Here is a 23727-nt window from a genome sequence, read left to right as displayed (position 1 = left end):
ACGAAGAAAAGGGGAACCCGAGAAAAAAAGTGTAAATCCTAGCAATCGCTGTCGTCACCCGTAACCGCATCTTGAAAATAGAAAATAAACGCAAGCACACAACATAGAGCTCAGAAGGAAGAGCGCAATGTAAGGGAAACTTGTCTAAAGGAGGAGCAAAGAGAGGCGAGATGTGAGATCACTCAACTTGCTTCGTGACGACCTAGAACGTCAGCAGGGTGGCTAGTCCTATGCTAAACGTGACAAGGCCCCAGGTTGACCACTGCGGCAATGGGACAACCAAGCCAGAGCCCGAGCTAACCTTCTCGGAGCCGACAGTGATATTGACATTGGCAAAGTTCTCCCCACAATCAGTGTTGATAGCCTCAGCAGAAGGGATATAAGAGTTGACAAGGGGCTGGCCGTCAACCTCAGCCCAGGTGGCAAAAAGAGCCAGAGTAGCTTGAAGGCATTTATTGCAGGTTGGTGAGGGGGAGGCGGAGATAGTGCTCCCATAGGGGAGGAAATAAACATCGTAATCAGCGGAGTTGGTGGTGTTACTGATCGCATCCACGAAACAGTAATTCTTGGTCGAAGGTGATTGCAGACATGTAGCACGATATAGTGGCTCATATGTGATCATGTCAGTGTACGCATTAGTGACCAGGGGGTTGCCGGCGGAGTAATCCTTGCCGCAAACATCCTCCTTGAGCAACTCGACTGCGAGCGCAGAGAAAATGGACGCGCAATCGGTGACATTCGAGGCACACGCGGTGTCAAGCAGTTCAGAGGTCAGCGTAGCCGATGTGAGAACATGGAAGAAGGAGCTGGAATCACGCAGGAGCATGGAGACGGCATGACAGGAGGCGATGGTCGAATTGGAGAGGAAAGACTTGAAGAAGTTGGGGCACGTAGTGGTTGTGAAGTTGTTCGAAAGGCTAGTATCGAAAGCAGTTGGGAAAGAGTCCGAATCGGAAGACGCTCGGGTTGAGAGGTGAGATTTGTCTTGTTGCGGAATGGCAGAGTCCTCGTCTGCAACGAGAATTGAGAGAGCGACGATATCTTTGGGGTTGACAATAACAATCTCTCGCCTGGCATGCTGTATTTGTCCGGCAGAATCTCCCCGAAGTAAAATATCATGGACATTCACCCCGGTAGCAGACGCGATGCTCGAATCTGGTGCTAATGCCCGAGGATCTTTCGAAAGGAGTGGAACGGCTGCTAAGACCGTCGGGATGGTAACAAAACTCCATAGAAGAGTTGAGAGAAGTAGCATCAGCCGTGAACGACCAAGCTGCAGATAACCGCGCCGTTGAGACCATTGGCCCAATTTAAATTGAAGATCCATATTATATTAGATGAGGAAGCGAGCGACGCAGCCCTAGACGGGCCCCCGGGGTTGGGGAGTGGTATTGCAATTGACTGGCGCAAGAACGTGAGATATAATCGAGTTGAACCAGAGAACTTAGTAAGGAACGTGTGATGGTCATCGAGAGAACATGGTCTTATCCTCTGAGATGGCTGGGCGAAGTCCAAGTATAGAGACGCACTGGGGGGCGCGGAGCAAGGGAGAAGTCAGTGGTTTGCCGGGAAGTATGCAGAGAGCGGCAGGGAGGTGATTTCTTTAAACCATTCTGGTGTAACCCCCGGGGTTGGACTGATACCCTTGGGAGTGAGCACGATGGCAAAAGCCCGAAGTGAAAGAGAGACAGTCAAAAAAAAAAATAAAAGGAAAGGATGGGGATGGGTCAATGGTAGCCAGGGGTGTGTGTGTGGACTGTGTACGTGTGGCTGCCGCGACGAGACGAGACGGCGTGCCTGGCATTGAAGCCACCATCACCGGGACGGGTTGAAGGGCTTTTGCAGCGTGCAGATACCGTCTTTCCTGCAGTGAGAGAGTCGGATTCCAAAGAACCAAGAGACAAGAGAAGTGTCTGGACCGGTCGAGGGTTATTCTTAGCTGCGGGTCTCATTGGACCGTGCCGAGTCAGTGCGACGGCATGGACTTTAAGGAATGGTCTGACAGAAGATCAAGAGCCGACAACACTACTATTGAGGATTCAGCATCTCCTTTCTAGTCGGAAAGGGGTTGTCCATGAGTAGAAGTAAGCATTCAGGAATGTGCACCTCCTCATGTTTATCCTGACTTCTGCTGACTGCATGGCTCCTGGGAAGAAGGGGGGGCCGAAGTCTGCTTGTCTGAAGTCATCTTCATGTGTGAGGAATTTTTATGACTTCCAATAAAGCTCAAGAGAACAGCACAGACCGGTCTGCCAAAGAAAGAGTATGTACTCCGGAGTATGTGGTCCACTGGTCATAAGCAACGTCTGTCAGAGCTCGGGGTTCGTTTCCAAGGTTAACTGGAAATGAAGGGGAAAGAGTACGCCGCGGAGTAGGGAGGAGACTACAAGATTAGCCGTGGTTGGCACGGGCTACAGGTCGGCCTCAGGAACCAATCGCTGAGGACGGCAATGGGGCTCCGCCGCTCCGAGTCGCCTATCGCCCGACCCAGTTCCAGAGCGGATCTCTTCCACTGCATGATTGATCATTGATATATCTCCATCATCGAAACTTGAACCCACCATCCCTTCCCCTCCCCCTCCCCTCCTCCCCCCCTCCTCCACCAGTTCCTCCTTCATTTCATCATGGTCGCTGATCTCTTTGTTCCCGAAACACGGGTCCTCGCGGTAGCCAGCCATGTACGTGATGCTCATCTCTCATCTTTTCCCACAGACCCTCAAATAGTCAGCTGACCTAGCCTGACTAGGTCGTCTACGGGTATGTGTCATAATATCGTGGGGAACGACGGATGATGTCTTCTACCACATTCATCTCTCCCCCGCATATACAAACGAATCCAATATTCTCTTCTTCCGACTCCAGGCTGATTAAACAGATATGTTGGCAATAAAATGGCCAGTGTAGTCATGCAGCTACTGGGTTGTGATGTTGCCGCGTTGAATACAGTGCACTTTAGTCAGTTGTTACGCTCGTCGTATTAAATCATCCAGGCACAGTGTTGACCACCTTGCCAGGCAACCACACGGGCTACAGGCAATTCAAGGGGACAAGAGCAACGGCTGAAGAGATCTCCGCGCTTTACGAGGGCCTGACCCAAAGCCACCTTACTGACTTCGATGTTATGCTGTCTGGCTACGCCCCCAGCGCTGCCGCGGTGGAGGCTGTAGGGGCTATAGGGATGGATCTTCAGCGCAAAGCAGAGAAGAAACCAGGTTCATTCTTCTGGGGTGAGCTAGTTCATTAATTGACCTTGACGAAATCATCTAACCGGCCGCAGTCCTGGACCCGGTCATGGGCGATCAAGGCCGACTCTATGTTAACAACGATGTCGTCCCCGCATACAAGGAGATGATTCATCACGCGGACTTGATCCTACCGAATCAATTTGAGGCCGAGTAAGACACCTCTCTGCCCAGTTCCCTTATCCGAGCAACCACACTAATGGTCATGCACAGAGTCCTATCCGGAGTCAAAATCACCTCTCTCAGCACCCTCGCAGAAGCCATTACCGCTATTCACGCCACCTACAAGGTTCCCCACGTTATCATCACATCCGTCCAGATTTCCAACCTCTCAGATTTATCATCCGCATCGTCCACTGCGTCTTTCGCAAACACGCTCACCGTGATCGGCTCCACCACTCGCTCTGATGGCTCCGCGCGTCTGTTCCGCGTCGACGTTCCCGCACTCGACTGTTATTTCAGCGGGACCGGGGACATGTTCGCAGCCCTGACGGTGGCTCGGCTCCGTGAGGCCGTCTTTGCCGCCGACCCCGCCCTCCGCACCACCAAATCCTGGGTCTCCCCAGATGACGTCCCCGCCACAGCATTACCATTGGCACAGTCCACCGTCAAGGTTCTCGCCAGCATGCACTGTATTCTCGAGAAAACCATGGAAGCGCGTAATACCGAGCTTCAAGCAACAGTTGTCTCCAACGGGGAGGTGCTTAGTGAAGAAGAGAGGAAGAAACAAGAGCACCTACGCGAGAGCAAAGCCGCAGAGGTGCGAGTAGTGCGACACGTCCAATTCCTGCGCGAGCCGACGGTAGAATTCCCGGCGCAGGAATGGAGCAAAGACGATCTACCAGCACAATTCCGGTGAACACTCTTTTCTGTAATTCAGTCATGGGGTGTGCATAGATCGAGCATAGATGTTGTTTAGCATGGGCAGGGCTTGGTTTTTGAGGTCTGTAGACAATAGACCTTCATTCAAGGATTAGATGATAAGGAGAGTATGAGGTATAGAATGTGAAGTGTATAATGTCAGTGTTTCAAGTTCATATGCATTTCGTTAGGTATACGCAATCGACACGGTCTAATCTTTGAACGCAACCCCCCCCACCCAAAGCGTTTTGCCTTCCTGCTTCTGCTCCAAATATTGCCAGGCATATACAGAACGATCTTTTGATCTTCCCAACATCATCATCATCACATCAATTCATATGAATAAATTCTATTTAGTTCGTACCGGTACTACCGAAACCACCAGCTCCACGAACACTCTCCTCCAACTTCTCCACGACAGTCACCTCAGGCGTGTAGATCTGGCACAAGAAAAGAAGCAAGCGTTAGCCAATTTCCTCGAACTGTCCTGTCCTCCTTGAAGGTTTACTCACCCGCTCCAAAACCAACTGTGCCACACGGTCACCCTCCTTGATCTCGAAATCCACATCGGAGAAGTTGAACAACAACACCTTGACCTCGCCGCGGTAGTCGGCATCAATGACGCCCGCGCCGGTGTCGATGAAGTGCTTCGAAGCGAGACCACTGCGGGGAGCAATGCGGCCGTCTATAGCGTGATCGAGTTCTGGTTAGCTCTGTGTTTCGTTACGAATAGACAGAAAAACGGATCTTTGCTCGAATGAGCTATATCTGGTGGTGGTGGTGGTGGTGGTGGTGATAACACGTACAGGTTCCCTCGGGCACAGCAATGGCGATTCCCGTGTCGACGAGGGCCTTGCCCTTGGAGGGGATGACGGTGTCCTTGGCGCTGTAGAGGTCGTAGCCGGCGGCGAAGGCGGAGCCGCGAGTCGGGGCGCGACCCGAGGGGGTGAGCTTCTGGACGAGGAGGGCAGGGAGAGGGTTAGCGGTGGAGCCCATGTTGGATATTTGCTGGGGTTGTTCTTCGGTGGTGTTGTTGGGTTTTGTGCGCTTGGCGAGGGGAGAGGAGGGAGCGGAGGGAGGTTCGTGGGCCGCCGCGGTGGTAGTTGTGGTGGAGGTGGTGGTGGTTTCGGCGGGGGGAGGAGGGGTGGTCTCCTTGGTCATTCTCTTGTGAACTGGCTTAAGGGGTTGTGGAAATGAGGTTGAGAAGAGATGCGTAAGATATGAGTCGCTTCTTCTATATCTTCTGTGATGAGGAAGAGGGGAAGGAAGAAGAATTGCGGTGTGTCGAGGCGGACGGTGAAATGCGAGATTGAGGAGAGCTTTCATGGTGGGACGCGTCTGGCGGTCAACACGCGACGAGCGCGTTAAGTGGTTTTGCCTGCTTGCATTTGCTCTGGCTGACTGCTGGATCGGTTTGCATTGTTTGACTTGTATGACTAAGAACAGGGTACGTAACTAACCTAACTACATTAGTTCCCGCGGCTGTATTGTTCCCCCCCTCCTCCCCCCAAAGGTGGTTAACAGCCGACGCCCCGCAAATTAACCCCTATGGAATGCGGTGCTTAGCCTCGGTTGAGCCTGTCGTGTACCTGTGCCCTTCTTAACCACCTCTGACTGCCCGCCCTTCCAACCATGATACACGTTCCTAGCTTACAGCTACCCCTTGTCTCGAACTACAGAGGCATAAAAGCCAGGTAATCATACCCGCTATCGCAATCTCATTATCCGAAAAACTCGTTGCGCCATGGCTGGAGCCGTGCGGCAACCGATTGATGTTCCCTCCTTGGAACGCTACCTCGATCAGAATGTCCCAGAAATCAAGACGCCGGTAGATGTGAAGCAGGTAGCTTATCTATTGACTAGCATTTCATCTTGGGCCATCAAGCAGATTACTAATTCCGAGATCAGTTCGGTTTCGGACAATCAAATCCGACTTACCAGCTCACAACCGCCGACGGCAGCAAGTATGTCTTACGGAAAAAGCCGCCAGGCAAGCTGCTCTCCAAGACGGCGCACAAAGTCGAGCGTGAATACAAGATCATTCATGCGCTGGAACATACAGATGTACCTGTGCCCAAGGCATACTGTCTCTGTGAAGATAGCAATGTGATAGGCACGCCTTTCTACATCATGGAGTTCCTAGATGGCCGCCACTTTACCGACCCTGCTATGCCCGGCGTCGACCCTGCCGAAAGAACTGCACTGTAGGTCATTGCCTTGTTGGTTGTCGATTTTCAACCTGCAGGGCTCCTCTCCTTTGGCAAAGATGACCCCCGAGCTAAGATAATATAGATGGCAGGATGCGGTTCGGACACTAGCCAAATTCCATCGAGTCGTTCCCAAGCTGGTTGGCCTGGAACGCTTCGGAAAACCGTCGGGCTACTACGATCGTCAGATCGCCACATTCACCGCAGTATCTCGCGCTCAAGCCCAAGCGGTGGATGTGGAGACCAAGGAACCGGTCGGCGAGCTACCTCATTTCATGGACATGGTGCGGTTCTTTTCCGATAAGGCCACCCAGCCTCAGGATCGGGGCACGCTCGTGCACGGCGATTATAAAATTGATAATATGATTTTCCATAAATCCGAGCCTCGTGTCATTGGCATCCTGGATTGGGAGATGGCTACGGTGGGTCATCCGCTGTCAGACCTCTGTAATCTGACTAGCCCATACTTCTTGGAAGGCACAGATCATAAGACAGACCAGTTCCAGCCCAACGCGGTCCCTGGCTTGCCCACACGAGCCGATTGTATCCAATGGTATCAAGAGGTCTCTGGCTATGACCCCACGCCCGACATCCCATGGGGGGATGCATTCTTCTCATGGCGAAGTTCGGTCATCATGCAGGGTATCAAGGCGCGGTTTGCTCTTCGGCAGGCCAGTAGTGCTCGCGCGGTGGAGTACGCCAGGAACACCAATCCATTTGCGCTGAAGGCGTGGGAGCGAGTCAAACAGGTGCAAGAACAACTGCGGCAACGGGCCAAACTATAAAATCATCAATTGCGGCCGTATGACTGTCTCCGAACGCTCCATTGGGGGTCTTTTTGGGGAAAATATTGAAGGAAGGAAGGACGAGGAAGAGGTCCATCATTATGAACCGATATACTGTGAAGCTATGTCCCTATGTAATACACGAACTTCAAATCCATGTTGGAGAACTCTCTCAAGTAAGGTGACTCGCCGGACTCGTCGGTCTCATTGAGTTCGAGACAGAACAACGATTTCTCAAAGAAGGATGAACGAACTCGTATGTGAAATGAGTGTGCACGCTTAGAAGAGCATAAACAAAAAAAAACTAGCAACAGTGTCAGTGCGTCAATCAGACTGCAAGCCAGTGCCAACGAACAGGAATGAGCAGCAGTAGTTTGTAAGTGCACGGTCCGAAACTTATTTTTTTTTTCTAATTTTTTGTTCTGTCCTTATAGGGAAAATCATGGAACCCTCCGAGGTCCGTCGACGGGCTAGTCAGTTAGTGAGTTAGATTAGTCTAACTGTAGGAAGATAATAGGGAGTAAGCCAGAGAATATGTGTTAGGCTCAGTTGGAGGCGGATGACGCCGGATTTCCTCGTATATGCGCTTAGCAAGGAACAAACCCGGGCCAGCACAGGTGTGCAGTACAGTACATACAGTAAGCCTTTGCAAATTCCGAAGAGTCAGCACAATCCGGCACCAACGCATCTCTCCCCGGCTGAGGCAATCAATTGGGTGCGGCTCCCCCTTGCCCCGGCTCCAGGGCTACTTACCACTACTAGGTACTCTTAGGGGTCTAAGTATGTAGGTCCTATTAGCCTCAGCTTGAGTCTCGTCCTCTCTCAGCCTCAAGGAAGCGTCGGAAATATGTACGGATATGTGATGCTGTAGAACCAACTGCTGTTGACTTTTCAGTCTTCAGAAAAGGAGGGGGTCTATAATTGATCAATTCAATCGCAATACATTGTTCAGTACTTTGACAATTATGTATTGCACCGCTTAGCAGTATAGCCTCTCGTTCAGGTCGGAGCTCCCGCTATCTCTACGCACTGTACCTTCGCTCTTTTTTTTTCTTTTTTTTTTCTTCTTCTTCTTCTCGCTGTGTGGTCCAAGCTCGGTGAGGACCTCGGCAGGATTCACATCCCGAACAGATGTCAGTAGGAAGAAAAAGTAAAGAAACGGGAGGGCGCAACTGAAGTCAACTAAGCCATACGGTCCACAGGCTCACTGTAGCTGCATGAATCAAGTACTTTTCCCATCCGCTTTCCTTCCCCGGTGCGAATCTCCTAGGAGAAATCACACAACACAGAGAATCATCAAAGCCAAGGGAAGAGAGGCAGGGTAATAGTAAGCAGATCTGACATACATATATGCCTGCATGCATACATATTGGGTCGTAGCGTCGCTCTATCAATGGGAACTATCTATCCTTAGGTGCGTTTGGAAACAAACCCCTCTCTAGTAACTTACTATGCTCCATGTAAGAACTAAGCATGAGGGAGAGAGTTAGCACCTCCAATTTTCCCACCCACTACCCCTCGGTGTGATGACTTGAAGGCCCCATGTTCAATTCCATCAATAGCGCATCAATAGCGACAAATCAAGTCAAGTCAATTCAATTGGGCTCAGAGACTTGAATTTCAGTCTCCGGGACTACTAGCCCATATACATTCGGTGTCCCGCTCAGCAGCAACAACGAGAACCTCAGGCATGAATGAATGAATGAAACGTGCCCGACTTTCGCTTCTTGCTGTTTACGGTACCCAAATGACTGCACTAGACTACTAGTTAGTAGGTACGGCAGTGTATCAGCTTTTCCCCGAAGGATTCGGGAAGTCTAAATCTTAGGGCAAGGGAAGGAGGTTGTCCGAAGGAATCTGGCATACGTACAGTATAAGTTAGCAGGTGGTTTGATTAGTTGATTACCTAACGACTTTTACTCCACACCGTGAGTAAACACGGGATCTCATTCCTTTGACTAGCTTGGCTAGGGCTAGTTGGCTAGTTTTTAGTAGCCGGATAGTACGGAGTATATTAAAGAGGTTCAACCGGGCCAGATATAATTTTCTTTCCTTTTGGTGGGAGGGAAAGCGGGAAGAGAAGATGGCAATTCGCCCGCCCTTCCATTGATCGAACATTCCTCCAATTCCGATACTTTTCTAGCACCCTTCTTGCCGTCTTGGTGTCGATCAGATTGGGTGATGCAGACGAAAGAAGGGGGTGGTCGAGAAGTGAAGTGGCACATGGTACTCTTGTACAGTAAACGGTGGGGCCGTCCTCGGTGTTTAATGTTTGATGCTGCAGTGATGCGGGCAGTAATCAAGATTTGGAGGAAAGGGTATGATTGACTGTACATAAGTAAGTCGAACACTTTTTGTTGCGTGTATGTGTGTGTGTGTGTGGGTATGGGGATGCGTATGTGAATTTTTTTTCCTTTTTTTTTCTTGTTTGTGTGCTGCTTACTCTGTACTGTAATAATAATGCTATTAAGCAGGGTAAGTTTATGGACCACCCACACAACATAGTAGCCGGGGATTATAAGTACCGTCGACGATCCATCCGCGAATTGGTGAACTGAACCGTCAGTTTGCTTCGGCGCGGGCCGCCTCTAGTCCCTATCCGGTCGCTTCTATCGGATGACATGTCGCATTGCACGACCTTCTTCTCGTCCTCGTTGTGCGGGTGGTTGTGTGGCTTCTTACTTTTCTCTGGATTCTGCCTACTCTTCTTCTTGCTGCGGGTGGTGGAAGGGGAGCTGGGAGGGGGATGTCCAGGGCCCTTCAATCGGGCTATTTCTTTGCGTCTTCTCCCCTTGTTCTCGACGACAACACAACAACTGGTTTTCTCGCGGTTTCCGTCGTGCAGAGTTACCCATCTGGACTTGATCTGCACCCATATGATTGTTACTTCCTCAGAAGTCGTGACTCGATCACGCTAGCTTTGGCTCAGGGGATTGGCTGTCTAAGTTGACACGATGGAGAGAATTTTGTAACTCGTAGCTTTTGGGAGGTGGTACTCGGATGTGAATAGTAAGTCTTACAGTGCGATGGTGGTCGAGGCTCCTGACTGGGGCAGCTGGGCAAGATGGTTGTCCAGGGCAGAAGATGGGTGCTGCCCTGCCGTAAGCCCTCCAAGGAACCAATGGTGTTCAGGTGTTCAACATTTTACTTTCATGGGGTGCGGTACTTTTTCTTTCTCCGACGTAGCCTCCTGCTGTGCTGGCAGATGGTCGGTACATCATGGAGTACCTCCTCCATCTCTGGGACGGGAAGAACAGGCTAGATCAATTAAACAATTGCCTCCAAATCCTACTCAGTACCAGCTTTTATCACACTTGGAGAACCTTCAGCCTTCACCAGAGAACAATGTCGTCATTTAAGGTGGGTTCTTAGAAGCTAGTGTCTGTATGTGTGGTGTGTGCTATCTTGCCAACCCTGCAGGTGAGAATGGGCCTCCGGCACAGCGATCTGCCTTCTTCAGCTGCTGGTCGCTGAAGTCGGACCCCGCTGGCTAGCAGTGGCCAGCAGTGGCCAGCAGTACGAGTAGCAGTAGCACCGTAGCAGTCGCCGCAACAGCGGCCCTCATTACTTCCATAGGTTATTTCTTTCTTGCCCGTTGTGAAACGAGCATCGATCATTCGGTGCACTGACGACGAAGTGGGGAGGGGGGGAGGGAGGGGCGCGAGGAAGGAGGGAAAAAGCGCGTGGGGCCGGGGTTCCAGTTGGGCTACGACCCGATCATCTGCAGAGTGACAGTTGAAAAGTCTCACCAGTGACCAGAGTGACCACGACGCCTCAATTACTCCGGGTCTTAGCCCACGGAAGAGCTTGCGAAGGGAAGGGCAAGAGCCCATCAGATCATTGTGGGTTACGAGTGCGCCTGTCTGTCTGTCTGTCTGTCCACTATTGAGGATTTACCCGTATTGCAACAATCTAATTCAAACATTCAACATTTTGAGTAATCACCTCTTGTACAGCACAGTATACCCTGTCAATCCAGGAGACTCACCACCTGGCACTGCGCTCCAGAAGACCTGCCTAATTGGGGATAGAGGATTGGCTGCACATCAGATCAGGATTGGATGCGCACAACCGATAGGCATCAAGCATTTTTTTCTTGTCCTTCTTTTCATATTTGACTCTCTTGGTGTTGCTTTTTTTCATCTCCCATCTTCTTGTCCCATGCTCATCCGGAATTGAACTCCAGACAGCCAAGCGTAGAATGGATAATTAGGTCTCTTGTTGAGCCGAGAGAAGAGAAACTGTCTTAATAATGTCTTCAGTCCTAAGTTCTTTATTGGTTATAGCTACCTTAACCAAAGTCCGTCTCAAGAACCATTCCTACATGGGTTAGTTGAAGGTCATGGTGTAGATAACCGTTTCCCGCCCAACCCCTCATAGACCCATTCCGATTCATGGTTCTGGGATTCGACGGGTCGAAACCAATGCCGAAAGAGGTCAACTCTGTAATCACTAACCATCCAGAATACGAGTGCAATATTTCAGCGACAATGCTGTTATTGTTATTGTTATTGTTATTGTTGCTGTTGGTATAGTTGTTGTTGTTGTTATTGTTGTTGGTGACAGTATTGATGATGATGATGATGATGATGATGATGATGATGATGAAATGGCCGTGCGATGTAACTGGGAAGAACCGGAATAAACAGGGAGGGGTAGAAGTGGGACACAACAAAGCTGACCTGGATCTGACCTGACCTGACCTTTGTTCCTCTTCTTTCCTTTCTTCCCCTCCCCTCCCATTCCTCTTTGTACTCAGGACCATGTATCCTCAATCCTGCCTGCGGCTACTGGTTAGGTTCGATAAGATGGGGCCTTCGGAATCGGCACAGCTCGTTAGTGCCTATTCGCAACTACTGGGCCTCAATCAATCTATTTACTACCTAGTCAACAATCAGTCATGTCCGTACGGAAGTCAACCACAGTCAGACCGCGATTAGTATAGATTTTTGTTTTTGGCGATCTATAGTGGCTGGGAGTTGTTGCATCATTCTTCTTCCTCGAGACTCCTCGTTCGTTCTAAATGTGACCTTTTCGCAAGTGCGGTCGCTGCTGCTGCTGCTGTTTGCGTTGCAATTCCTGGTTTTTTGATGGATGCTGCCTGCCTCGGGACTCTTTCTCTCATAACCAGTTCTGAGAATCCCTGTGCATAATAAAGGGCTCAATGAGTGAATGAAGACTTAAAAAGCTCTCCCGTGCCGTCTGTGTTACCGAGCCAGAAGGATTCTGTCCAGCAAAGCGAAGTGGAGGTTTGGGAACTGACTGAGATTCGTTCCGAGGCGGTCAGCCATCAAACAACTGCACCGGCAGCAGCCTTGTCGCCTGAGGTATGCTACCCAGTACGACTGTTGGCTCGAAATGGATCGAGGATCAACCGAAAAAAAAAGACGAAAAATAAACAAGAGTAAATCACTATGCATCTACGGATATAGAGAACTGAGACATTGAGAAACAAAAACGGAAAGCTCTGCCGATCGATCGAGAATCCCCTCGATTTGAGACGATCGCCCTGCGTGGAAGAAGTAATCATGAAGACCACCACCACCACCCACCACATTAACAGCTGCTGGCTTCAGCCTAGATGAAGGGGTGGCGGCGGCAAGCCAAACGCACCTTCCCCCTCGTCGCCAAGTTCCACGACGGTTCTGTGCAGATGAACAATTCAGCCTCTTCACCTGTGCCCGCGATTGACTGCCAATCATTGACTTCCATGCAGAGAGCCTCATATGGGTGGAGCCTCCTTTCGGTTTAGGCTGGCTGGGTCAGCCTCGTGGACGTGGCATTCTTCTTCTTTTTTCTTCTTCTTGTTCCAAAGGAGGGGACCGGAAGGAAGGAATGATATTCGAGAGTTGAACATCAATTTCTCTCGCAGGTCTCCAATGTGGTAGACTGCTTTCTTGTGTGTAAGGTTCATTCCAAGTAGGAGTCCACATTACCAGCAGATGTCAATAGAATAGTACCTGATTAGGGTCTCCTCTTTCCCGGCAATTGTCAGTCTCTCAGTCGTGGGGAGACTCACCCCACTTTCTATTTGCCTGCTGCAGTGGCGCGTCTGGGAGTCAGCTTTCAGTCACTCCCTCAACGCTTCTTCAGGGCCACCTCTTCTCCCATTTTGTTTTGACGCAGGTGGAGCCTCAATGCGAATTTGGGACCACCCCCGGAAAGGTTGATCATCGTGATTGTGATTCTCATGACTGGCAGTCAAACTTTGTTGCGCGCGCACACCCACCCACCATGTAAGTCAATGGGGATGCCAGATAGAGAGAGAAAGGGGAAGAACGAGAGAAAAGAGGTCAGTCAATTCAGGATCAGCCAGCCAGCCCAGCCCAGCCAGCCCAGCCAGGCAGACAAATAGAATAGGGTCATTGCCAGTCAATAACTCGTAGTTGGGGAGGGGATAACACAATACGAGAGAAAAAGAAAAGGAAGACAGACGGGTTAGCTAACTTACTTATCACTCACTAAGACACTTCTAATCGCATTTCGGTCTTCTACATTATTCTTATGATTGCTGCTCCCTGAGTCTATTTGTGTCCACCTTATGGTCATAGCTGATTGTTGCGATGTTGTGGTGGTGGTGGTGGTGGTGGTGGTGGCTTTTGGCAGGACTAGATGCGACTAGTGTAGAAGCAAGAAACTTGTCCTGTCGTTTGTCTCTTTTGTTGTTTCTCCACCCCGTGTCTTTTTTCCAGGCCGGGCTGGGTGTGGATCGACTTTCAGTCAGCGCGGCTTTTCCTACGGTTCCTTCTCCTCTTCAATAATCCCACCCCGAGTACGGAGTACTGTACCACGGCTTGAACGGCCTCGACTTTTGAACTGAAGTGAAGTGAGGTAAGTTAAGGTAACTAGTTGTTGACTGACTAGGACTAACTACCCAGTTAACTCTCCGTCTCCGTCCTATTCCATTCCATCCCATCCCATCCTGTCCTGTCCCATCCTGTCACTCCCTCATCTCCTTACCCCATTCCATTCCATCCACTCACCATCTATTCTCATCCATCCATCCATTCACCCGTTGTTGTGTGGGTTCTCTTCTTCCACTTCTGCTTCTTTACTCCTTCTTCACCTTATTCCCTTTCTTGCTTCTTTCTCTTCTGCTTCTAACCGGATCCTTCCTTTCGGTTCTGCCGTTTCCCACGCTGCGGTTGCTGCTTTTGTGCTCTTGACCGCTCCGGCCGTACCCTGAACCTTTTTTTCTTATTCTATCCTGTTTTATCTTATCCTATTTTATTTTATTTTCCTCTGCTTTCTTTTTCCCTTTCCCCCTTTCCCTTTTCATTTTGATTTACCGTATTTCATTTATTTTTTATTTTTCCAATTCTCACCTGCCAAGCGCGTCATAATCCCGCTGGCTCGAACTATCAGCTATATCGGCCACTATTCTATCGTGTCTGGATTACTACCGGCCACCACTATTCTGACTTAATTACCTTTACCTTTGTGCTTCTTCGCTTTTGTTGATTTCCTACAATCTTCTGGTCCTGATTTGCGGTACTCTTCTGCTCCTCTTCCTCTTCTAGCTGCTGCCATTGCCTATGATCATCACTGCAACTACAACCACAATTACACCGGCTACTGCTATCACCACGAGTTCCGCCGTTGCCGTTGCTTACTCCTGGCGCCGTTAGACGATGATTTTCTCCTCATGACCTGATGCTCGCTTACTTGCACCTACTCCTCCTCCTCCGCCTCTTCCTCTTCCACCTTTCATCAGGCCAGAGTGACATCGTGACCTCTTCTCATCATCACCATCATCATCATCATTCCCCGCTCTTGCTTAACTGAACCAAACGACCGCCTCTCGGGTTGTTAGACGATTCCGGTTCTCTCCAAAAGTCCACTTCCACGGCTTCTAAACTCTTGTGCGGAAGATCGTTTGATCTATGCGCCCAGTACAGTGCAGCCTTGTCTTTCGGAGTGGATTTCGACGTGCGGTTGATTGACTTCCGCTTGAGCCTCATCGCTTGGTTCCTGAGGCTACCCGACTTGGGCTCTGTGCCAGCAGCAGGTAAGCAAAATACTTGGCCGTTTTCTCCTCTTTGTCCTCCTCGTCCCACCATCCTCTATCACACAGCCAACAGAGAGAGGAAACCACAAAATTCTTATTTTTCCAGAAAAAGAAAGTGAGAGAACTCGCTGTCATGTGAATCCAAACATTCCTCCCTTCTATATCACTGGCTTTCACTCTGGTCCCTGGTCCTCTTTTCTTTTCTTGCTCTCTCCGTCTCTCAACTGGCTTCGCTTGATCTGCACCCCACATCCATCGCAACGGTCCAAATAATGTGGTGTTCTCCCGAAGTGCTACAGATCGGATCTTGAATCATTGGTCCGATCCTCGCATGTTTCTTCTTCGATGACTTACCGTCTATCTCCATCTCATTCCTCTTCTTTTATCCGAATCATGCTCGGTTTCTGGCTCCAAAGGATAGCTACCGTAGATCGCTTGCCTCATCTTTCTTGTCAGCTGCATCTTTCGTGTCCTACACGCCATCTTGCTAGGGCCTTACCCGCGCACATACTAATCAGATGACAGTGCATTTAAGCCCCACAACGCGACTCGTCTGCTGTGCTCGCGAGAGAGGTTAAAGACCTGATCCACTGCCTCCAGCGTGGGCTTGCATTGCTTTACGCGACACAAGGCACCAGAAGAAATATCGACAGACAGTAGGCTAGCGCACCTGATGCGCCTCAAACCACTGCCTTCATGACAGAATCATACGACCCAGATGAAATCCCTGGTTCCCCCGGGCTGAAGGCCACCCAGGTTGATTACTCACTCAAGGATTCGCCTCCACCCTTTGGGGAACCGCCGCCTGAGGGAGACGTTGCTAAACCTGCTGTGGACGATGTGGCACCGTTTTCGGGCAGTTCCCGTAAGCGCCTGCCGGAATCTCCCAAGCCCAGAACACTCGAGGGCAACTCGGTGCTGATCAGACATTTAGAGCCTAATCGACCTGATATAGCCAATTTCGAATATCAACATGGCTTCACTCATGAGGCGGTAACTGATGAATCCTTTGACAAGCCTACTAAATTAAGGTCCAAACTGGACAATGCTTTGCTGCCAGAGCCATGCAAACCCACGGAGACAGACAGCTTGAGAGCTGCAGCCACAGCCAAACAAGCGCTCGATCTGGTTTCTTTAGATATTAAGGAAGACCCGAGGGAGAATGCCCAGTTTGGATTGACGCCAAAAGAACCTAGTCATTCCCCGGAGCAGTCGTCTCCTAAGCAGGAGCAACAGCACACGCCTCCCAATAACAATAATATCTCGTCACTACTATCGGATCCTCCGCCACGACAGGAAAGGAAGCTGTCTGATCCCGACTCCCGCTTGAGCAAACTACTTCTCGTCAACCCTTCGACATCTCCAGGCCAGGTTCTACCAGCGCTTCACTCTTCATCAACCGGGAATTCTGTCGATCATAGCCTCCCTTCCCTCCAAACTGCATTAGCGGCAGTCACGGATGTACCGCCAAATCCCGCCGTGCGCATCAATGGCTCGTCTTCTTATACCCTGCCTCCAGTACAAGCTTCCTCTCCAGTCTCAAGGACAGACTCTCTCTGGGATCACCAGCGCATGGGGCAGTTTGGCCCTCCCCCGCAGGTTCCGCCCAGCCCATATTCACATCTATCTCCTGCGAGCTCGAAGGAAATGTCAACCATGCCGTCTCCTGCTTCACAGTCACCGTACTGGAGGATCAAAGAAATACCTTACCTGACCTCCCCATATGAGGTGGCACCCTCCACGGTCAAGAGTCCGGCGACAAGTTATCCGACCCCGACGGATCAGACACCTACAGGGTCCTGCGACCGATCGTTTAACCCCTCTGCGCAGGCTAATGGGCCCGTACCAGTTGGGACATATAAATGTCGTCATCCTGGGTGCACGGCACCTCCTTTCCAGACTCAATATCTACTCAAGTAAGCGTCTGCATGACCCCATTCGACTTGAGACCACAGACTCAACGGCTCCACAGTTCTCATGCGAACGTTCATTCCCAAGACCGTCCGCATTTTTGCCCCATAGAAGGCTGTCCTCGTGGACCAGGGGGCAAGGGCTTTAAACGGAAGAACGAGATGATCCGTCATGGTCTCGTCCACAATTCTCCCGGTTATGTCTGCCCTTTTTGTCCAGATCAACAGCATAAGTACCCTCGACCGGACAATCTTCAACGGTAAGGTCCTTGTCTACCAAGAGTCAATATAACCGCGCAACTCACAATCTAAACAGACATGTCCGAGTCCATCATGTCGATAAGAATAAGGATGATCCGGCTCTCAGGCAGGTCCTGGCCCAGAGACCGGAAGGTAGCAACCGTGGTCGGCGCCGCCGCACCAACGCTCAATGAGCGACCTCCTCACGACCGTCGTGAGAACCCCTCTTCCCATAAGTGCAGATTTACTGTTCAGATGATATTGCATTAGCGACAGCGCCCGTGTTGATTCAGTCCTCGGGAAGGTGGCTTTCTCGAACATGATCCTGATGCTGATGAGTCATGCTGGGAATCACGCAGCCACTCTTACCCACCGCCCACCGCCCGCCACCCGATTCCCCAATTGTCGTGTCTACTGCACATGCATCATATGAGCTCGTCCCGTCTTCTTGATACTCTTCTTTTAGTGATACCAGATCTTCTTGGAGTTACTCTTGACTCTCTATCATCCATTGTCCCGCGCGACTTTTTCCATGCCATTCGCTTGATTTCTTACCTTGCATATACACCTTAGCCTCGTTTGTTGCTGAATACCTTGGCGAATTATGGTTCTTTTGTACAAGATTTGACCTCATTGGCGTTCTTCGGGAAAGCTCGCTGATACCTTTTTTGACTCTTTCTATTCTCAATCCCTCTTCGGTTCCTCTGCTGCTCCCAATTTTCCCTTTGCGCCTTCCACAGCACCTTCTAGTCTTCTTCGTAAAAATATTCCCCACATATACATATAGGAGCTCTGGCGTCGGTCGAGGTTTCCATAAGCGACATCCTTCAATTGATTGGATTCTATCTTGACTAGTAGTATTGAGTGTGATTCTAGTAATAGCTGCAGAAGAGAAGCAGCGAAACCAGAAAAGAAGGTCCAAAACGGGGGGTCGAGAAGTTTGTTGGTCTGGATTTTCTGTGTTGCTGTCTCGTTTCTTGAATTGCGTCAAATATTCCCCCTTGTGCATTTTCAGGTATTTGCACAACTAGTCAGCTAGCCTCGGCATGAAAGAAGGGAAAAACAGAAAGAAAAAAAAGCTTGTATCAACAGACAACACTCCGGAAGAAGAGAGAAAGAAGAGCAAAAGGCAGGGGACACGGGACACCCCACAGAAGGGAGAAAATACACTGGCAAGATGTGATGTGTAAAAGTTTCTATGGGTATTGTAGACATATAACGTGAGTAGTAGAAGGCTTGATAGCGCAGCTGGGTGGAGTACAAGCGACCAAATGGTTTCAATTCCACTCACTGGCCCGCAGTGAGTTTTAGGTGTGTTGAATAGGGTTGGTAATAAGAACCACTGAAGTTGGTATGGTTGTCTTTCTTTCCAAGGGGGGGGGGTAGTTTAAAGGTTTGAAGGGGTTCCTTCCATGTTTGATAAAAAGGTGATGGGAAGGAGAAGGTATCATCAAAGTTGAGGGGTCTGCATTGCGCACTGGCGATGGAGTAGAGCTGCTCGTGTGTGGAATTCGATTGTTGGTTTTCTGGGTATGTTGTATGGTAGTGGTGTGCGGGCGTTGGTCTTGTTACGACAGGAGATGATAATGTTGTTGTGATGATGATGATGATGACGACGATGACGACGACGAGGAGGAGGAGAATACCTGTCAGCCCACACACCAACTTCCTGTGAAGGAGGGTGAGACAAGGGAGGGGGGAGGGTTAAGCCAAGTCCTGCAGGCCAGCCAGCCAGAAACCGGAACCACACGTATTCCTTCCTCATCGGTCGAAGTCACGGGATGAGGCTGAAAAGAAAAAGCCTCCACTTTTCCTCAGCTGGGGGTACACGCCCTCACTACATACTTCGTATGTAATCATGTTTGTATGTCGCTGACTGGTTCCATTCTAGCATGTTCGGACCCTCCACTTTCCACCCACCTCTCAAAAGTGTTTGTCCCCTGGGGGCGAGAAAGCTTTTTGTTCCGGAAGTTGTATCGAAACGGGAAACTGCCCCGCCCCCTTCGTTGAATATGACGACTGAAGAAGAGACAGGAGACCTAGGGAGAGAATTCTCTCAAATGTCGCGCCTCTTATGGATCCTTCTCACATGATCCTTCATGTTATCCATTCGGCTGAACACCCGACGACACCCGTCCCACTCACATGGAATTTCGGGGTTATGTTTCGCTTCGTGTCGATCTCGGTCTTTCTTGCTGGAAAACCCACCCCGCACGGCCTGTGGACAACCCTCGTAGCGACAGAACAGGTGCTTGCGATGTCGGTTGTAGTGTTTGCGGAGGTCGCAGCCACGACGGAAGAGGGCTTGTGAGGAGCACCCTGGGTAGGCACAGCGCCATGTTCCGTCGGGGTTGGGAATGCCATAGTTCGTCAAATCTCGATGGACGTGGTGGTGATTGTGAGGGTACTGGGAGCGTGGTGGTGAGGATGAAGAGGAGCATGGAATGGCGGCGGTGGCGTTCTCATCTGCGACGTGGTGGGGCTGTGTTGGGGGTTGTGATGGGGGCTCATCGAGGTCGAAGTCCAGATCGAGATCGAGGTCGAGATCGAGGTCGAAGTCGCCCGTTGAGGTGGAGATAGGGGTGAGTTGCTGTTGAGATAATGTTGGGTGGTGCTGATGGGGTGATGTGAGGTGATAGTCTGCTGCTGTATGTGGTTCTGGGGTCGGTGTATGTGCCTGGATCTGGGTTGCTGTCGGCGTGGCCCAACTCCCCGGGCGCACAGAGTAAACTCGATTAGATGTGTTTGCCAGTGGATGTGACGACAGTGGTAAGTTGGGCTGGGTGGATGATGTCAAGAATGAGGGTGTATAAGGCCCCTGCTGGAAGAAGACGGCCTCCATCCCTGGGTTTCTGCTGTGGGGTTGGCTGAGTGCGTATCCCAGGTTTCCAGGCATCCCATGGACGGCTGACAGAGAAGCCTCGTGGAAGGCTGCCGCTGGAAAAAGGTGCGGCTGCATCTGCAATGACATGGCACTTGGGATGTACGAGCCGGGTGGTAGCAGCACCTGATTGTCCATCGATCTCTGTGAAATCATTGTGGAAGGCTCTGAACGAGCAGAAGCTCTATCGTAGATTGGCTTGTGCTAAGTATGTATTTTGTTAGGCCACTTGCTTGAGTGATAGGAATCTTAACTTACAGTTGTATCCTCGTCCATGGAAACGTTCTCTCAGCAACGAGTGTGTTCCATGCAGCAACAGAAGAACAATTACTTTCATCAGGGCAACAATTCTGGTTAGTGCTTCTTCATCGTCTAACTTCTTTCGAGTTGCGGCTGGAGGAAAAAGGAGGTCCATATAAACTACTGTCTTTCTAATGTTCTGTTCTCGAAGGAGTATCTCGAATGTCAGATGTGGCTATGCATATGTCGAGAGCTGACGGTCAATCCGGTTAGCTGAGCGGGAGTCATTCCGAATCTCTGCTTAATAAATTTCTTGAAGTTTGATGCCACTGTGTCATTGGTTTCGCCGGACGTTGACGCTGTCAGCAGCTCTCGCACTAGCCTTGAAACTCGTGATTTAATATAGACCACATCTATGGGGTTGATGTATAGTGGGGAGTTCTGCCAGGTGCATGATGTAATAGGTCATTCCACTGCGTTTGAAATCCAACATCGCAGCTGACTTTAAATTGCCGGCCGGTAATGTCCGTATGACATCTTCTGTTGGAGTATACATAGTTGACTCCAATGACAAGAATTTCAAATATCGGCCAATAGCACCACAGACTAGGGGCTCGGACTATTGCTTTCTGGGCATTGTTTCATTTGTTCTTCCCAAAGCAGATCTTCACTGCTTATGTAGGCATTACTATCGACCATCATGGCTCGAGATTGGCTACCTGATAGGGCTGAGGTGCATAGTCATCGTGTGAGAAAAGCCACAGTGCGCGAATCAGGAGTATTCATATGCAGCTGGCGGAGTGAGGAATTCACTCTGTTGTTGAAGCATGGCTTGGGTCGACTCCGACCCAGTCAGGATAACCCAGTCGTTTGCTGACAAGATAGCTCGGGTTAGAATGTTAGCTCACAGACCCAGGACTATAGTTGCGCGGGAGTTGAGTATGCAGCACAATATGCATGCGGCATTCGCGTGTCGTGGGAGGCTCCCTGTCTAGGCAGAGGTCTCAGCCTCAGGGAGGGCCGCGGACTCACCAAGTCCCGCATAAAAATAGAGAATCGAAAAAGAAAGTATGAAGGACAGGGGACATCGAGGATGTATCACAAACGAAAGACAAAAAAAGGGATAACAAAAATGCGACTTCGAGTCATGGTTCTGCACGATTTCTCTGGCCGTTGCAGGTGGGACGAGACCAACAAGCTGACGTGAATGGTTGACGGTATGCTTAGGCCCCCCACGCTTGCAAGGCTGGCACAACTCGACTACCAAAACGGGCAAGCAAGTGGGCGCTATTGGACATGGCTGAGATGCAGATCTCTTCTGCTTACCGCCAGATGGGCCATAAGCCTCAAGGAAGAAATCCCTGCTGCAGCATGGAAGTTCATGCCATGTTGCGCGATTCCGCAGCGTGACGATCCCCAGATTGGCGGGATTGTGGAAGGGAAGCCGCGCCAAAGGATTGCCGTCAGCACGGAAGGGCTGATAAAGAGCGGTGTCGGCACCCTCGCTACTGTGCATAGTACTGCGTCCACTGCATCCGACCCTCCCTATCCCCCGGGCTGGCCCTGATCGGCCTGCAGATCTCGGCGGTTGGAGCGTATATGTGTCAAGGTCATGTTACATCCAAATTATGGTATGTGCCGTAACCTGGTGCAAGACATTATTCCAAAAATATATTCTATGAATCATGGAGCACCGGTGGTTGAGTCATCTCTGGACCACCTTCAGACGTCGAAAATGCTCTCAACCACCCATCTCACAATTAAACGGCTTCTCCGTCGTATAGTTCGGCAGATATTCAAGCGTCTCATACATATTCCAAGAAATCCCGAGCCTCGGTTGGGATCTTATCGTCTCGCGAAACTTGAGGCACGACAAACGGACAGAGAAAATTGCAACCAAGGTAAGCAGGGACCCGCCACCAAAAAAGCTCCAAACAGAAAAGCAAATCGCGATGTATCCGACTTGCACATCCAATACGCTGACACCAGCTGCTCACGGCAGATCGTTGGCTTGCGACAAAAGCGGCGTTCTATCGTTTGCACCCTGTCCTTTATCCTTATCATCCTCTGCATCCTTGTAAAGGATGTAGTGCTGCACGATGAAAATGACGTCAAAGAAAATGGTCACGTTCGATAAAAGGAACTTGGCGGGGTTTCCGGTGATGCCGCTCCAATCGCCTTGGAAACTCGAATCCATAATCAGTTGCGCAAGAGACAGAATACCGCCAGAGAAGTCGAAGAGGATTCCTTCGATACTCCAGCCATAGGTGGACTTGCGCTTATAGTTCACCCATGCCTGAGGTACGTATTTCACGATAGTGATGATCAGTTTCACATATGAGAGGGCGTAGATCTGATGGAATCAGTCATCAATCCGGACTGGTTTTGTGATAGTACAGTTGCGATATTTCAGAGTACTCACAACATCGATCCATGCCCACGAGAAAGGATCGAGTCCCCCATTGGGACTCTTGGCAAGAACAATAACCACGACAGCGCCCACGCCGACGATCGAGCCCCAAAAAAGACCAGCGACCGGTTTGCTAACCCGTTGATACCGAGAGACCTTGAAGCCCCAGATAAAGGGCCAGAACTGGGAGTAATAGATGACGCTGAGAACGACAGCATGAATGGCGAAAGCGAAGTCATTAAAGCGCACCGTAGCGTCTTGTGCGAGAGGATGGCGGGCAGCATATTGTTCACGAATAACAGGAGACCAAAGGAAGGCAGAAGTATAGATGGTATAGCAGACGAAACCTAGAACATTGATCGTAGGAAAGTCTATGGCTAGACCGGTGGTTGAGCGTCGCCGGAAGTTGTTGAGCGGTTGGGGATAGAATGACGCGGACCAGCAAAGCGTGCTATGCCAATCAATAAGCCACTGAAAAAGTTTCCGATATACCTCGACAGAAGAATTCTCCTGACGAGACTCTTAGGTGAGTGTGAGACATACTAGATCCAGCCCAGAAGGCTATGTTCACAGGGGTCAGTAGTGTTTTATCTAAAGACCGCTTGGCTGGTTGTAGATAAGGAAGAACACCTACCGAGAGAGAGCTCTGACGAATATCTCGAGTTGAGAAGTCATGGTTGGAATTTCGAACACTTTAGATAACCATAGAAAGAGAGAGGAGAGTTGTGAGAGAGAAACCAGGTCAAAAGAAGGATGAATTAGATCCAGGAGATACACATATTGTCTTTGTTTCGAATTGAAGGGGGAGGGGGGAGGGGGAGCGAAGGGCAGGGATCACTTGATCGCAGCGCGGACGATAAGATGGATAAAGTGAGATACTGAGCAGATAGATAGCACGCGATCGATACAATGCGCAGGCGGTCCGTGCCGGCAGAAGGTCGAG

At 50.3% G+C, this 23727-nt stretch overlaps 9 protein-coding genes across 9 annotated transcripts; 3 read left to right on the top strand and 6 right to left on the bottom strand.

The window, feature by feature from the left end:
• Positions 1-144: 144 nt before the first annotated feature.
• On the bottom strand, positions 145-1301 carry BO66DRAFT_411095 (uncharacterized protein; the record flags this gene model as incomplete). Its single annotated transcript, XM_025649270.1, has 3 exons — positions 145-202; positions 261-1011; positions 1208-1301. The coding sequence occupies 3 exons, from the start codon at positions 1299-1301 to the stop codon at positions 145-147; spliced, it is 903 nt and encodes a 300-aa protein (XP_025504590.1).
• Positions 1302-2624: 1323 nt separating this feature from the next.
• BO66DRAFT_471092 (pyridoxal kinase) lies at positions 2625-4264 on the top strand (the record flags this gene model as incomplete). The annotated part of the gene is made up of 6 exons (XM_025652835.1): positions 2625-2678; positions 2747-2757; positions 2876-2955; positions 3015-3227; positions 3278-3395; positions 3456-4264. 6 exons carry the CDS (start codon positions 2625-2627, stop codon positions 4099-4101), a joined length of 1122 nt encoding a protein of 373 aa, XP_025504589.1. The 3' UTR covers positions 4102-4264.
• Positions 4265-4357: 93 nt separating this feature from the next.
• Positions 4358-5427, bottom strand: BO66DRAFT_391578 (DUTPase Dut). The gene is made up of 3 exons (XM_025647289.1): positions 4910-5427; positions 4616-4788; positions 4358-4543 (listed from the first exon to the last, which is right to left on the bottom strand). The coding sequence occupies exons 1-3, from the start codon at positions 5262-5264 to the stop codon at positions 4457-4459; spliced, it is 615 nt and encodes a 204-aa protein (XP_025504588.1). The 5' UTR covers positions 5265-5427; the 3' UTR covers positions 4358-4456.
• A 247-nt stretch (positions 5428-5674) lies between these two features.
• BO66DRAFT_373389 (phosphotransferase family protein) lies at positions 5675-7095 on the top strand (the record flags this gene model as incomplete). The annotated part of the gene is made up of 3 exons (XM_025645538.1): positions 5675-5946; positions 6012-6307; positions 6396-7095. Exons 1-3 carry the CDS (start codon positions 5848-5850, stop codon positions 7093-7095), a joined length of 1095 nt encoding a protein of 364 aa, XP_025504587.1. The 5' UTR covers positions 5675-5847.
• Positions 7096-11330: 4235 nt separating this feature from the next.
• BO66DRAFT_79991 (uncharacterized protein) lies at positions 11331-12188 on the bottom strand. Its single transcript, XM_025653602.1, has one exon. It carries the CDS (start codon positions 11858-11860, stop codon positions 11387-11389), a length of 474 nt encoding a protein of 157 aa, XP_025504586.1. The 5' UTR covers positions 11861-12188; the 3' UTR covers positions 11331-11386.
• On the bottom strand, positions 11941-12666 carry BO66DRAFT_80276 (uncharacterized protein). Its single transcript, XM_025653604.1, has 2 exons — positions 12359-12666; positions 11941-12238 (listed from the first exon to the last, which is right to left on the bottom strand). Exons 1-2 carry the CDS (start codon positions 12513-12515, stop codon positions 12021-12023), a joined length of 375 nt encoding a protein of 124 aa, XP_025504585.1. The 5' UTR covers positions 12516-12666; the 3' UTR covers positions 11941-12020.
• A 2911-nt stretch (positions 12667-15577) lies between these two features.
• Positions 15578-17648, top strand: BO66DRAFT_79996 (uncharacterized protein). Its single transcript, XM_025653603.1, has 5 exons — positions 15578-15968; positions 16038-17019; positions 17076-17273; positions 17330-17518; positions 17627-17648. The coding sequence occupies exons 1-4, from the start codon at positions 15800-15802 to the stop codon at positions 17445-17447; spliced, it is 1467 nt and encodes a 488-aa protein (XP_025504584.1). The 5' UTR covers positions 15578-15799; the 3' UTR covers positions 17448-17518; positions 17627-17648.
• A 1465-nt stretch (positions 17649-19113) lies between these two features.
• BO66DRAFT_391571 (putative C2H2 transcription factor) lies at positions 19114-20313 on the bottom strand. Its single transcript, XM_025647288.1, has one exon. The coding sequence runs from the start codon at positions 20222-20224 to the stop codon at positions 19310-19312; it is 915 nt and encodes a 304-aa protein (XP_025504583.1). The 5' UTR covers positions 20225-20313; the 3' UTR covers positions 19114-19309.
• Positions 20314-22000: 1687 nt separating this feature from the next.
• Positions 22001-23604, bottom strand: BO66DRAFT_391569 (putative L-cystine transporter). Its single transcript, XM_025647287.1, has 4 exons — positions 23419-23604; positions 23328-23345; positions 22797-23235; positions 22001-22727 (listed from the first exon to the last, which is right to left on the bottom strand). The coding sequence occupies exons 1-4, from the start codon at positions 23457-23459 to the stop codon at positions 22368-22370; spliced, it is 858 nt and encodes a 285-aa protein (XP_025504582.1). The 5' UTR covers positions 23460-23604; the 3' UTR covers positions 22001-22367.
• Between the last annotated feature and the right edge of the window lie 123 nt (positions 23605-23727).

Source organism: Aspergillus aculeatinus (assembly GCF_003184765.1).
Source record: "Aspergillus aculeatinus CBS 121060 unplaced genomic scaffold BO66scaffold_21, whole genome shotgun sequence".
NCBI lineage: Eukaryota > Fungi > Ascomycota > Eurotiomycetes > Eurotiales > Aspergillaceae > Aspergillus > Aspergillus aculeatinus.
The sequence above is the reverse complement of the archived record's forward strand: the minus strand, read 5'-3'. Positions and strand labels throughout refer to the sequence as shown.

Excerpts from the sequence above, each read along its gene's own strand:
- BO66DRAFT_391578 (XM_025647289.1), bottom strand. The coding sequence starts at position 5,264 with ATGACCAAGGAGACCACCCCTCCTCCCCCCGCCGAAACCACCACCACC. Across the intron at positions 4,789-4,909 it reads TGCTGTGCCCGAGGGAACCT|ACGGCCGCATTGCTCCCCGC; the intron begins GTACGTGTTATC and ends ATCACGCTATAG. Across the intron at positions 4,544-4,615 it reads CACAGTTGGTTTTGGAGCGG|ATCTACACGCCTGAGGTGAC; the intron begins GTGAGTAAACCT and ends TTCTTGTGCCAG.
- BO66DRAFT_79991 (XM_025653602.1), bottom strand. The coding sequence starts at position 11,860 with ATGGTCCTGAGTACAAAGAGGAATGGGAGGGGAGGGGAAGAAAGGAAA.
- BO66DRAFT_80276 (XM_025653604.1), bottom strand. The coding sequence starts at position 12,515 with ATGCATAGTGATTTACTCTTGTTTATTTTTCGTCTTTTTTTTTCGGTT. Across the intron at positions 12,239-12,358 it reads CCGCCTCGGAACGAATCTCA|GGATTCTCAGAACTGGTTAT; the intron begins GTCAGTTCCCAA and ends TATTATGCACAG.
- BO66DRAFT_79996 (XM_025653603.1), top strand. The coding sequence starts at position 15,800 with ATGACAGAATCATACGACCCAGATGAAATCCCTGGTTCCCCCGGGCTG. Across the intron at positions 15,969-16,037 it reads ACCGTTTTCGGGCAGTTCCC|AGCCTAATCGACCTGATATA; the intron begins GTAAGCGCCTGC and ends TCAGACATTTAG. Across the intron at positions 17,274-17,329 it reads CGACCGGACAATCTTCAACG|ACATGTCCGAGTCCATCATG; the intron begins GTAAGGTCCTTG and ends CAATCTAAACAG.
- BO66DRAFT_391571 (XM_025647288.1), bottom strand. The coding sequence starts at position 20,224 with ATGTCATTGCAGATGCAGCCGCACCTTTTTCCAGCGGCAGCCTTCCAC.
- BO66DRAFT_391569 (XM_025647287.1), bottom strand. The coding sequence starts at position 23,459 with ATGACTTCTCAACTCGAGATATTCGTCAGAGCTCTCTCTCG. Across the intron at positions 22,728-22,796 it reads CGTGGGCATGGATCGATGTT|ATCTACGCCCTCTCATATGT; the intron begins GTGAGTACTCTG and ends TGATTCCATCAG.